The 14135-nt window shown below is 35.8% G+C and overlaps 1 protein-coding gene across 1 annotated transcript in view; it reads right to left on the bottom strand.

The window, feature by feature from the left end:
- Positions 1-2614: 2614 nt before the first annotated feature.
- The window catches only part of dcun1d2b (DCN1, defective in cullin neddylation 1, domain containing 2b), a 107240-nt gene continuing 95719 nt past the window's right edge, over positions 2615-14135 (bottom strand). The window contains exon 7 of the mRNA XM_028800072.2: positions 2615-7100. Coding sequence (XP_028655905.1) covers positions 7015-7100 — 86 coding nt within the window. The 3' untranslated portion in view covers positions 2615-7014. The remainder of the gene's footprint in view (positions 7101-14135) is intronic.

Below are 14135 nucleotides of genomic sequence, written 5' to 3'. Positions count from 1 at the left end.
AGTAATTTCTTTTTTTCTGTCAAGTGACTTAGGGTCTATACATATTTTTTTTTTTTTTACTATGACCAGACTACTTATCTAGTCAGTGCTCAGCTCTACTGGTGCAATTCTTCCTCTGCCTTGCAGGTTATTTAGCTCATCTTCAAACCATGACATCACTAAAATGTGAACTCTTCTTTTTGGAAATTTTGCAGGTTCAACTTTGGGATCAGCCTCAATTTGATATCAGCATTACAGATGTCAATGTCCCATAAACACTTCTGAATAGCCCCTTTTAATGTCTTCAGTTGTCCAATGATCCTTTGTTTCTTATTCTTCTGCCACAGTGCTATCCACTACCAGAATATTTTAATATTGTACTTTAACTAAATTCATGGCTTGTACTGTTTTACTACCAAGGAGTGGCATTTTGTAAAGCACTTTGAGCTACACCACTTGTATGAAAATTTGCTATATATATATTATGACAGATAGGGGGCGCTGTCGTCCCCTTGAACCATCAGATCAGATGCCAGGCACCAGGTAAAAGTCCAATGAATTATTTTATTTGAACAAATATGTGCACAAAGCACCTCCACTATACTTCAATAAACAATTCTCAATAATAAATCAATAATCCTCCACACCTCCCAGCAAATCAGCCACCCTTCCTCCCAACTTGGCTCGATCTGCTGGGGTTACCCATAGTCCTTTTATACTTCTTGACCCAGAAGTGTTTCTGTCCCTCAGTCCATGTGACTTTATAACACTTCCGGGTCGGGTAAAAACTCCTTTTCTTCAGCCCGGAAGTATGTCATTTCCTCTGTCACTGTGACTAGGACGTACTTCCGGGTTATAGGGAAAATACAAGTCCTTGAGCCTCCCTGCAGCGTCCTCTGGCAGCCCCCACGGTATCCAGCAGGGCTGCGAATAAAGACTCCAATGTCCATGATGCCCTGCTGGCATTCGGGGCACCTCCATATAGTAGGGAGGGCTCCTTCTGGTGGCTTGGGGGTATTGGACAGGACAAACTGCCGGCCATATATCACAATATATAAATGTTGCTGTTATCCTTTGCTTGCATTTGTTTCATTCCGTGGTTTACTGCATGCACTTCTTTTCCCATCAATCATTTCAATCATTTTACTGTTTGGTAGCTCTCTAGACACTTGCCTAAAGTCACATTATACTGTATATCCTCACTTAGAGGCCTATCCCTCAGACTCGAATTAAATGTTCCACAGACAATGCAGTCACGTATCGGCGTGTCTTTTTATTGTAACAAAATTGCATCTACTGGCAAGCACATGAAGATCCATCACATACTTATCAATTGTTTCATCAAGCTTTTAATTTCTTCTGAAAAAACAGTACCTCTCTCCTGTTACATTCAATTGGGAGTTACAATGCTCATCAAATGCTTTCACAAAGTATGCTTACCATTCACTGTGCCACTGCTGGAGGCAAAAGACTTTCGCATAGCTCTCTATCGGTCTTACTGACAAGGTGATAAAATAGCTTCACTTTTATCTCCTTTGTTGCGTTGGACAATGTGAGGTCAATATACTGTAGAGTAAATTATTCCTTCCAAGAATTCTAAGACTTGACTAGGTTTCTTGAATTGAGGGACAGGGTCTGTAGTGCTTTTCATCGAAGTGCACTATCCATCTTCACAATGCCTTACTTTTTGCTATTGACAATTGCGTTATATTAAAGGTGCAATCTCATCGCTAGACAGGTAATTCCACATAACACAGCAAAATATTAATATACTTCTTACTCTTTCAGCAACAAATATTAGAATTTTTCACCACTTCCACTTTGTTTTCATGTTGCTCCACTCAGTAAACTGCATGGATGATTATTTTTTTAACAAGAGTCTTTCATTCAACAAATTTAAACATACCTGCCTGTGAATACAATTTTCCCGCTCATCCCCATGCAACAGTCTAAAAGGGTTGTGCCACACCACCGTACTAAAACATATACTTAACAATGCTATTGTAACAAATATTACTAAATTCTTAATTATTTTTGCTCTTTTTTTCCCTGATATTTGCTTCTCTTTCGATGGTTTGACTCTTGTAATATTAGCAGTAATAATCCTTTTAAAATTAAGTTTAAAATCATTATTAAAACCAGCTTTGCTTGTAATTTTAACAAAAATTAAATGTTTATAGGTCTCTAAATTATATTTTTTTAAAAGAGAGACCAAACACATTTTCATATTATTTTGACACCATTTTGGCTTGAGGACTAAGTGCTACGCTTGGCATTAAGTATAACATTCTACCTACTTCAAATAAAACATGGTGGACACAACATTGTGTTATGAAAATACCCGAAGAACCTGGAGAAAAGCTGCAAAACACATCCAGGCCTAGAATGAAACCTAGTGCACAAAAGGTGAGAGGCTGCATTACTGTACCACTGTGCTGCCATGATCCAATGCAACAAAGTAAATAATACATTTTATTTGTACCTGTTATTTTTAAATGGCCACCCTTTTAAATACTCATCAAGTTAACTGGGTAGGAACTTACATTAGGCTGGATAATACAGAGTGGTAATTACAAAATAAAAACTACATTTTACAAATAGATTAATTCTATCAAAAAATGCAAAGACTAGAATATACTTTTGTTAAAAACATGCTTTAATGAACATTAAAAAAGATAGAAATCATTTTGAAACACCAGGAACATAACAATCTGTAGATGTATTTACAGCAGTAGTAATACTGATTTCAAGCAGAACTTCATTTTCTCATTGTATTGTGCAGTCAGTAACCTAATGCAGGGCACTTTATAAAGTGTGTAGTAGTCTTGAGTTTCACAAAACATAAAATAGGTGTCAAAACCCTAAATATAAATGGAACATGAGAACATAACAACACATGAAACATGAGGTTCTAATACATTAAAATAATATGCTTCAGTATACAACAAAAAAGAGTCTCAAACACGCCAAGCCAAATATCCAACATCCCAATTTCTACTAAAAACATCTATAAATTCTCAGTACTATTCATTTAAAAAAACAGCACACATAAATAAATAATATAGTACCTATACTAATTAAAAAACTAACCTGCAAGCATTTTTCTTTCGTTTTTTTGCATGTAAGAATGAAATATCACCTTCAATAATGTTCTGTAAGCTGTATTTCAAATATCAGTTTTTTACCATTATATTCTGGTAACACTTACTTATTAAATATTACAATCTGAAGCACTCTAAATAGTGCACCCCAGAATTCAAGAGACCTTCACGGTCTCTGTCTAATATACATGTATCATAGACCTTTTATTAGATCTCTACTATCGAAATGAAACTGTCAGTATTAAATTCTCCAGAGCGCAGCTAATGTACTGTCAGATATTTGGAACTTGGACTTAAAAGTACTCACTGTACTATATATACACAAGGGTTGATCAAAAATTTTGAACCTGAACCTAAAAGGGTTATTCTACAGTGATGACTTTGTTAAGGGCCAAAGATTAGCTCTTCTCTATTAAAATATGGGAATTACATGTGTATAACATTAGTGGTTTATGGTGTATGTTTCTTGTTTTAGAACCAACACAGTATGGAATTTCCAACACTAGAGAACAATATGCATTTGGAGATTCATTCTCACCTAGGACTAGTCTTCTTTAGATGCCCTATTCAAGTGATGGACTGCATAATTTCAATGTGGTAGGACCTCTCTCAAAGATGACCCAAAATCTGGCCTGGCCATCAACACTAACAATGAAGCAACTTTTATGAAGAATCAAAGACCAACAGAGCATGAATTAGCAGACACCATAGGCATTAGTTACTGGTCAAATGAATCTGTTCTTTACGAAAAATTAAACATGACCAAGACCTATACATGACGAGTGTCCAGAATGTTGATTTCTTTAAATAAAACATTATTAACACCAATGCTCCAGTCTTGCCCTGATGATCTGGGACTGGAAGAAATTTAAGAAGCACTTTGTAACTGAGGATGAAACTTGAATATATCACTATGAACCAGAGCCCAACAACAGAACAATGGTGATACTCCAAAACAAACAAGATAATGTGCACACTTTATGTTAAGGGTATTGTCTATAAAGATTCCATGGCTTAAAAGACCCAGAACTCTCAATACAAATGCTGATTTGCTTTGGTGAATGCAGCAGTCAATCAAGAAAAAAGCAGTGAGAAAAGCGATAAACCATCACTGTTCTGTGTCACAACAATTTCCTTATTAATAAAAGCATGTGCAGCAAGGGCTTCTCTGCTAACCTATGGATTCAAAGAGATGCCACCCTCATCCTGTTCTCCAGACCTGTGACTAGCGTCTGTACCCCAGTTTAAAGTGCTACATCCATGAAATGCGGTATGCCAGGGGTAGGCAATGTCGGTCCTGGTGAGCCGCAGTGGCTACAGGTTTTCATTCCAACCCAATTGCTTAATTAGAAACCAATCATTGCCAATCTCAGACCTTATTTAATTTTATGGCTTGTTAGTCTGTGCAATGTAAGGCTCTTATATCGTAGATTTTTTTCCTTTCCAAGGATATCATCCAAATGATTTGAAGCCTAAAACAGATCATTTTCAGTCTGTCACATTTTTCTATTAAGTGTTTTATTAAATCAAACAGTGCATGATGAACACACACAGATGTAATTGGAAAAAAGCTAGCTGGAGAACTGCTGGCTGCTTTGTCTTTTACATCTTATTGCTAATAAGGAGCAATTAAAACACTGAATGCAGCAGTTTAAGATTGAAATAAGCAATTAAGGTTGGAGAACCTTAACAAGCGACACCAGTAAAATGAAGCATCAAAATGTCACTTAAGCAATATGAGCTTTATCAGCAATAATTGAGTTCTTGTTAAGGAACTGGGTTGGAACAAAAACCTGCACATACTGCGGCTCTCCAGGACCGACATTGCCCACCCCTGCGCTATGCCAATAAAGAAGATATCAACTCTAAGTTTTATTTCCAACTGAATTTTAATTTATTTTCATCTAGCAACTTTACTTTCTTACTCATGAATTGAACAAGTACTGGTGCAAATGAATATGTAGCAGCAGTCACTAACAGTGAGTAACAGTACTCTCCAGTATGGACTCTTGTCATCATTTTCAATCATTTTTTCCTTTGTACGCCCGTGCCATTGAATGTAACCAACAGCATGTGCATTCACACAATAACCTCTGTTACAGGTAAGCAAAACTATTGGCAGAGGGCCAGTTACTTGAACACTAGAAAATCCTACTTGTCCTACCCAGAGTCCTTAGCATATGTCCCAGCCATGTTGACTTTAGGGAGTATGGCAGTTGGGAGGGGGACATGATACTCTGAGTGATACCTCAGCAAAGACAAAAAGACTCTGCCAAGGAATAGTTGTGGGTTTTTGTGCCATCATTATGACTTTCCAACTCCATGAGGTAATGTATGTTTTATCAAAACCTGTAGAATGCTGAAGCATAAGGTGTACATACTTCTATTATATATACCAGTGGTTCATTTTAATTTAAACTTTTTTCTTGTTTTGTGATTTTAAGCATACTAATAATGCTTCACTGTCATTTTATTAAGTTTGATACATTTTTCTGAGTAATAAGTAATAAAACTACGCATTTTTGTAAATTTTTCCATTAATGGACATTCTCAGTGCAAGCTCCGACTTGTATACAAAATCGGGTGATGAACGTCCAGAAGAAGGAACTCATTTGTAACCTGAGGCCCACTTGTATGTACGTGTGTGTATATACATTTCTTTAATTCAAACACCCACTACCAGATATTTATACATACTAGATTTGTAATTAGTGAATAGAATGCTGCACTAACAGGGGAAACAGCACTAAATAAACCTAAATTAAAACCGAAACTGAAACTACTGGTTGGAGCTTCATATTTCACTTTGGGTTGTGTTGTGAACACTAAAATGAAAGCTTTGTGCAAATATTGCTGGCCTACAAACTAACTTTAATGTTAAAACAGCAGCCTAAGAAATCAATAAAAAAATATTATTTCAATTAAGTACCAAACCATGCCTCATTCTTATTAAATTTTACTATAATTTCCTTTCAAAGACAAGTAGATAAATTAAAATAATAAATGTCACATACACAACAATGCTAAGCAGACACTTCATTACTGATCTACCAGCATTTGAAAAACAGGGGTTTGGAGAATAAAACACTTACCTGAGATTTGCTTTACATGACAATACAATACATAAAGAGCAAATCAGACACTTAATTAGCCCTGGTTTTCAATACTAGCATTTTAGACTTAAACTTGAATTTTGGTGCTGATATAAATGACAGCATAAGAAACATAATTTAGCACATACCTCAGTATTATTTTGATAAGGGCTTCCTTTGGTTTGCTCTGTTAATTTAACAATGCACACATTTTTCCATTATTTTAATAACATATTCTATTTAGTAAACTTACCACACCACTCTGGCTATGTTGGTTGGCATTTACAATAATATAATTTGAAAAAGCATACTACATACAGATTTCATTGATTGTTTAATTTACACCACAAATACTTTTTATGTATAAGTACAGTATATTACAATTGTAAATGGGCAAGTGCTGGTGGTCACCTGGTCATGAACTGATTGACATGCTGCATTAGTCAACTGTCGCTTCTTTCTTCATTTGAATACTCTTGCTCTGGATAATAAAGTGGTTCTGTAGATCACAATGTTCAAAAATATAAAAACATGCAGATTTCATATTATATATCATACAGCCATTAAAAGTCTAAAGCTGGGTTTTCTTTTTTGCCAACCAAAATGGTCACCTGATCTTTTCTGTCACTTTGAAAGCAGCTGCTTTGAGTTGTTACTTGTTATCCTGGGCAAGAAACGCAACAAATGTAGCAATATGCCACAACAGCACAGTTCAAGAACAGTGAGTGCATAGTCACTAGCCAAGAATGGCTTAATTTCTTTCATATCTTTCTTTCATTTGTATTTAATACCACTTGCATTGCACACATTGCAATATTCATGTCTTTTTTCACAAAAAAGGCTTAAAATGATACAGTCTTCCTCTTGGTTCCTGTGACTACTGGACGTGCATATTCTACAAAGTCATCTATAAGAACTGGCCACGCTCCTGGAAAAGACAACACACAACCAGTTATTTAGATTACAATGTTTAAACAATGAAGTAGTAAGGTACTAGAAAATAAAAACTAAGGCAGATCAAAATGAATGAACCTTCCACTAATTACTGTATTAGCAAAACAATACATGGTATTTACTCATTAAAAAAAAAAAAAAAACAAGGCTAAGGGTAGTCTTCCAAGAAGTCAAAATTGATGGCATAGAATTGAAAAAAACATTTTGTTTTGCTTAAAGAGATCACTGTTTCAACCACTAGAGGAGACACTGGCAATATACCAAAGGCAGTAAATCCTTGTTCACTTAATTCATACAGCAAGTGTTTGCAAATGGCACGGCTTGGTTTCTGGCAGTTAAGATTAGAATAACAAGAAGATTATCAAGCTTTCTATTTCTGTCTAACAGCCAATAAGTCTGTGAAAAAAATCAGAGTATCACTTGCACATTCCATTTTACTAATTAGGATAATACATATACTGGTTTTAAATCTTCATTCATTTCAGTAGCAACCAATAAAGTCATGAATGCATTTTACCAGAATTCTGCAGATCGAAGTGAACTAAAAATATAATTTCCCTTTTATAAATGAACTACTGTAGAGTTCTATTTAAGCAATTAAGTTATACAGTACACTGTTTGAAAAACTCCAGGTTCTACAGCTGTAAATCAAAGGCATAAGGAATCTGTTACTGTAGTCTTAATATAAGTTGCATGATTGCATTGTGTTTTTTTTTGTGTTGACCTGTGTTGTGCAAAATCAATTAAGTCAAACTATTCATATATGCAAAGAGCATGATTTAAAAACAAAATGATCATGTATCATGCATTTATATGCATGCAGATATAACATAAATAAAAAATGATAAATTTACAAAAATGTTTTTATTAAATGGCAAAAGCAATCCTCATATGTTATTTTAAAATGTACTTTTTTAAAACAATCTGAAAAATATTTCTAGTCTAAAGTGATTTTTAACCCAAGTTCCAATTCTTTTTTGTGTGTGATATATATTCCCACTTGCATGGGTAATGACTAGTTTGCATGCTTACATCAAAACATCCTGTCACATCCTGTCAATCTCTGCCATAGCCAATGCCTTAATGAAGAAACAGACTGCATGGTTATTTATTGAACACATTTCAAATACTGGCAGCAAGACATCACAGTGGTTTGTAATACTGCCTCCAGAGGCCAGGATTCAATTTAATCCAAACTAGTCACTATCTGTGTATTTGTATGAAATCATGCTATATAAATAAATGTTAATGTTGTTGTAGTTATATTAAATGAAAACTCTAAATACAGTAGGTATAATACATGGATTTGTAATTGTGTACTGCAAATGACTGGTATCCTGTTTCTTTCTGCATGTTTCTACTAGGAGAGGCTTTCTCTTCCCACTGAATTAAAAGAAGGTTGTAAAAGCAACTTGTCACCACTTATCAAATTCTTTTTCAACTTCATGTTAAGAATTAATGCTAGTAATAGTGAAACTGTACTATATCATTAAAAAATCTGGGCACTTAAATAATTTTTCAATTCTTTTCATCCTCTTAATTGTAAACAATATATTTAATAATTTATTATGATTGTATTTTAACTTTTACTTTCATTTAGCTTAACAAAAAGTGTTTCTTAGTTACTATTGATTAAAAATTCATGTCTGTTTGTCGTGTTATATAATCAATATTAAATACAACTCACATGACTCTTTGATATTATGAATAGTTAGTAATTTTTGTATTACTATTGTTATTTATTTATACAAGACATATTTAGCTTGTTATTAAATGAAGATTTAGAAGATTTTGGTTTTTTTTTCCTCCAGCTTAACTGTACTCCTGACCTTACCTTTTTCTTTGTTAAGTACTGTATAACATTATTACCTAATTTTGTTTGTTTATGTTTTATATTAACTTCCATTGATTTAACTTTGGGGTGGCATGGTGGCGCAGTGGGTAGCACTGCTGCCTCGCAGTAAGGAGACCTGGGTTCACTTACTGGGAATTTGCATGTTCTCCCCGTGTCTGCGTGGGTTTCCTCTGGGTACTCCGGTTTCCTCCCACAGTCCAAAGACATGCTGGCTAGGTGCATTGGCGATTCTAATTTGTCCCTAGTGTGTGTGTGTGTGCACCCTGCGGTGGGCTGGTACCCTGCCTGGGGTTTGTTTCTTGCCTTCCGCCCTGTTTTGGCTGGGATTGGCTTCAGCAGACCCCCGTGATCCTGTAGTTTGGATATAGCGGGTTGGATAATGGATGGAGGGATGGATTTAACTTTGTAAAGCACTTTGAGCTTCATTGTTTGTATGAAAACACACTATATAAATAATTGTTGTTGTTGTTGTTATTGAAGAATGTTAATTGAAAGGAATACATTGTACTATAGGACATGTAATAGAAAAGAACAGGCTGGGCCATAATATGCATGGAATTTTAACATGCTGGTGAAAACTAGATGCTTGTAGCAACAGTAAAATATGCCATTACCTAACTGGCTGATTCTGGGACTATGGACTGTAACTATAAAATACCACAGAACACTGACATATGCAAAGTAAAATTACAGAAATTCAGCTTTAGATGCAGAACATAAAAAGGAGGACATTAATAGAAAAACTTAAATTAACACAGCATACAGTAACATGCTATTTTCATATATGGCTCAAGAGGGAAGCATTGTACTGTCAATCCATCTCAGTCATTGCTCTGTGCAGTGGTGAAAGAAGGTGACGGTTGCTACTACTTAACAATTCAGAATAATTGGTACAAAACCAAGCTTGCAAACTGTGTAGAGTTTTGTGTCTATGCAGAGGTTTTCTTCCACCACTTGCTAAAAACATACAGGTTATGTTAAATGTTAATGGCAAATAAAGATATGCGCAAAAGTGTGATGTGAGATGGATTAGCTGGCTTTTGTTTTGAGGCCAGTTCTCCCTAAGCTTTGATGGAGTAAGCAGGTTTGTAAAAATTAATTAACACACACAGTTCAGAAAGAAGTATGCAGATTTAAATGCTGCTTATTGAACATTCACTCTCTTGGAAGTAAATCTATTTTGGAAAATTATATTATATTAAGTACAAAATCTGATCTGTGTCTTCTCATCGAAACCGGGCTTAGTAAATCTGACACTGCTCCCTTAGCTGAGGCATCGCCAGATGAATACACATTTCTTCATAAATCTAGAGATTCTGGTCAAGGAGGAGGCCTTGGAATAATTCATTGTAACAATATACAAAACATTTCTAAAAATGTATTCGACTTTCATTTTAAATATTAAAACAGACTCCAACACAATTGTAGTGCTAGTCTACAGACCACCATATTGATTTGGAAACTGACACTTTTAGCAAATGTTTTACTTGTCAGATTTTGTCAGATTGTCAAAGGTCCAACTCATAATCATAACCACGGATTATATTTAATTATAATTTACAAAGTTGAAATTCAAAATTTAAATATTATTCCATTAAATTATTTCCAATCACTACGTTTGATTTGGTTCTTTCCTTACCAATACACTCATAGATTAAAACAAAGACAGTGTGACATCTAGATTTTAATTCTACTTCAAAATTTATAGATACTTTGAGTAAGTCAAGTGTAATTGTGGAAAACCATTTAGATCAGTTAACGGCAAATGTAAACATGGAAAATAATTTAGATCAGATAACATCACATTATAATATGACCATGAGATGCAGTGGCTTTCCTTAAAACAGAAGTGATCAAAGCACATAGAAACTCTCCCTGGTTTAATGAAAACACTCGAGCTCTTAAATTAGAGTGTCAAAAACTGAGATGGAGAACAACAAAGCTGCACGTCTTTCAAATTGCATGGACATAAGAGTGTTAAAAAATATAAAAAAGCTCTCTTTAAAGCTTGCTCAGATTACTATTCTAAAATAATAGATGGCAATAATAAAAATCCTCAGGCATTGTTTAGAACAGTGGCTAATTTAACAAAAGGGAATTCAGATGTACAGATCTACAGTGCAAAATACCAACAGATATTAGCAGTACAGACTTTATGAACGTCTTTAACGAGAAAATTAAAATAGAAGATCCCAGATCCTAGCATCACAGTGCAAACCGCATACTAGCTTGGCAGACCCTGTTTCACATTGCATTCAACACTTTAGAAATTTTAATCCTGTAACTGAGCAGGAAGGCTTGACTTTAATTTTTAAAATGTAACCTACTACAGTAGAACCTCTAGTCACGAACGTTTCCGAACATGTACAAATCGGGTTACGATCAAAAAGTTTGGCAAAATTTTGCATCTGTTCACGATCTCACGCTCTGGTGACAAACAAGCCAGTTTCCCTGCCGATTTGTATGCGGCGATGATTTCCACACGTGTTCAGTCTCTCCTTGTGCATTCCCTGTGCAGCGAGCGAGAGAGAGAGTGAGAGAGAGAGAGAAAGCGTGAGAGAGGGAGAGAGAGAGCGAGCCAGAGAGAGAGAAAGTGTAAGAGAGCGAGCGAGAGAGAGTGGGCTGGCCGCATAAGGCCGAGAAGGCAGTTAAAGAATGCACCGGGCTTGTTTTTAAAGAGACTGATTTGAGCATTGTTTTAACCTCGTTGTATTTAATGAAGACTTTTTTCTATTGGATTTTAACCTCCACTTCACTTCTGTTTACAGCGATTGGTTCGTAGCATGCACTGTTGCAATGTTACTTTTCTTGGTTGTACATTAAATTATGGATTTTTCTAATGTTCATGTTTTCCCTGTGCTTAAAACGGCCAGTTTCCCTATGTGCATTCGTACATGCCAATGATTTCCCATTCTCCGTTTCCCATTTTCTTTTGTTTGCATATACAGGGCCTAACAAAGCAGCTGATGTTGCAAAAGGAGTTACAATGTTAACCAAGCAGAGGCCTCAAGTGCTGGAAGAGGTGGAAAAACTGTTGCTAGTGTGGTTGAACGAGAAGCAACTTGCAGGGGATAGCGTAAGCGAGGCAGATCATATGCGAGAAAGCCAGGAAGATTCATGGCGATTTGCTGAAAAAAAATCCTTCTTCGAGTGGCGAATGTGAGGAATTTAAAGCCAGTAGAGGATGGTTTGAAAAGTTTTGCAAGAGAAGTGGCATTTAATTTTTTTCCCTGTGCTTAAAACTCATAAAAAAAAAAGTGTTTGCAGCGAGCGGTTCGTAAGGGTCTAGCACGAACTCTTACAATGTTAGTTTTCTCTGTTGTTCAAGGTTTTCTCAGTGTTATTCGATGTTTTTACATTTAGTTTACTATTACATTGTGCATGCTATGGTATAATTAACTATTTTTGTGCTTAAAAATATATATATATTTACATACAGTTCGTATGGTCTGGAACGGATTAATTGTATTTACATACAAACTTACGGGGAAATTATGTTCAGGTCGTGACCAAATCGGGTCACGTCCAGAGTTTTGGAAGGAATTATGGTCGTAACCAGAGGTACCACTGTACTTATTCCCTAGATCCAGTGCCAACAAAACTAGTAAAAAGTGCAATGGATGTTCTTGCAGTGCCTATTCTTAGCATTATTAGTAGTTCATTATTGCATGGAACAGTACCTGATGCACTAAAAGTGTCAGTCATCAAACCATTACTTAAAAAAATCAGACCTAGACTCACACATACTCAATAAATATGGACCTATTTCAAATTTACCCTTTCTCTCTAAAATGCTTGAAAATGTAGTCACCAATCAGCTTCAGTCACACCTTACGTATCACAACTTATCTGAGAAATTCCAGTCTGGTTTCTGCACTGGTCATAGTACAGAAATGGCACTAACGTGTGTTGTAAACAACATTCTGATATCCAGATGAAGGAACCCCCACTGTAATTACAGTGGAACCTCGGGTCACGACCGTAATTCGTTCCAAAACTCTGGTCGTAACCCGATTTGGTCATAACCCGAAGTAATTTCCCCCATAGGATTGTATGTAAATACAATTAATCTGTTCTAGACCATACAAACTGTATGTAAATATATATTTTTAAAGATTTTTAAGCAAAAAAATAGTTATTCATACCACAGAATGCACAGCGTAATAGTAAACTAAATGTAAAAACATTGAATTACATTGAGAAAAGTAACATTGCAAGAATTCACGCTATAGCCTTATGAACCGCTCGCTGTAAACACTTTTTTTTTAAATAAGTTTCAGCACAAGGAAAAACATGAACATTTGAAAAATCCATAATTTAATAAACAACCAAGAAAAGTAACATTGCAACAATGCACGCTACGAACCGATTTAAGCACAGGGAAAACATGAACATTTTAAAAATTTGTAAATTAATAAACAACCAAGAAAAGTAACATTGCAACAATGCACGCTACGAACCGATCACTGCAAACAGAAGTGAAGTGGAGGTTAAAATCCAATAGAAAAAAGTCTTCATTAAATACAACGAGGTTAAAACAATGCTCGAATCAGTCTCTTTAAAAACAAGCCCGGTGCATTCCTTAACTGCCTTCTCAGCCTTATGCGGCCAGCCCTCTCCCTCTCTCGCTTGCTCTCTCGCTGCACAGGGAATGCACAAGGAGAGACTGAACACATGCGGAAATCATCGGCGTGTACAAACCGGAAGGGAAACTGGCTTGTTCGTCACCCGAGTGTGTGGTCGTGAACAGATGCAAAAGTTTTGGTGAACTTTTTAGTCGTAACCCGATTTGTACGTGGTCCGAGACGTTCGTGACCCGAGGTTCCACGGTATGTTGTTAGACTTAAGTGCAGCATTTGACACCATTGACCATTCTATGTCACTGCACAGGCTGGAAAATTATGTTGAGCTTACAGGCACCTTCCTTGCCTGGTTTAGTTCTTATTCATCAAATTGATTCCAGTATGTACAGAAATGGGCTGACAGTATTCCATCATTATACACAGAAGTGAGATATGGTGTCTCGCAGGGCTCAGTACTGGGACCTTTACTGTTTTCACTTTACATGCTTCCACTGGGATCTATCATTAGAAAACATAATGTTAATTTTCACTTGTACGCAGATGACATCCAGTTATAATTTGGTTCTTTCAG

This window comes from Erpetoichthys calabaricus, chromosome 4, assembly GCF_900747795.2.
Source record: "Erpetoichthys calabaricus chromosome 4, fErpCal1.3, whole genome shotgun sequence".
Taxonomy (NCBI): domain Eukaryota; kingdom Metazoa; phylum Chordata; class Cladistia; order Polypteriformes; family Polypteridae; genus Erpetoichthys; species Erpetoichthys calabaricus.
The sequence above is the reverse complement of the archived record's forward strand: the minus strand, read 5'-3'. Positions and strand labels throughout refer to the sequence as shown.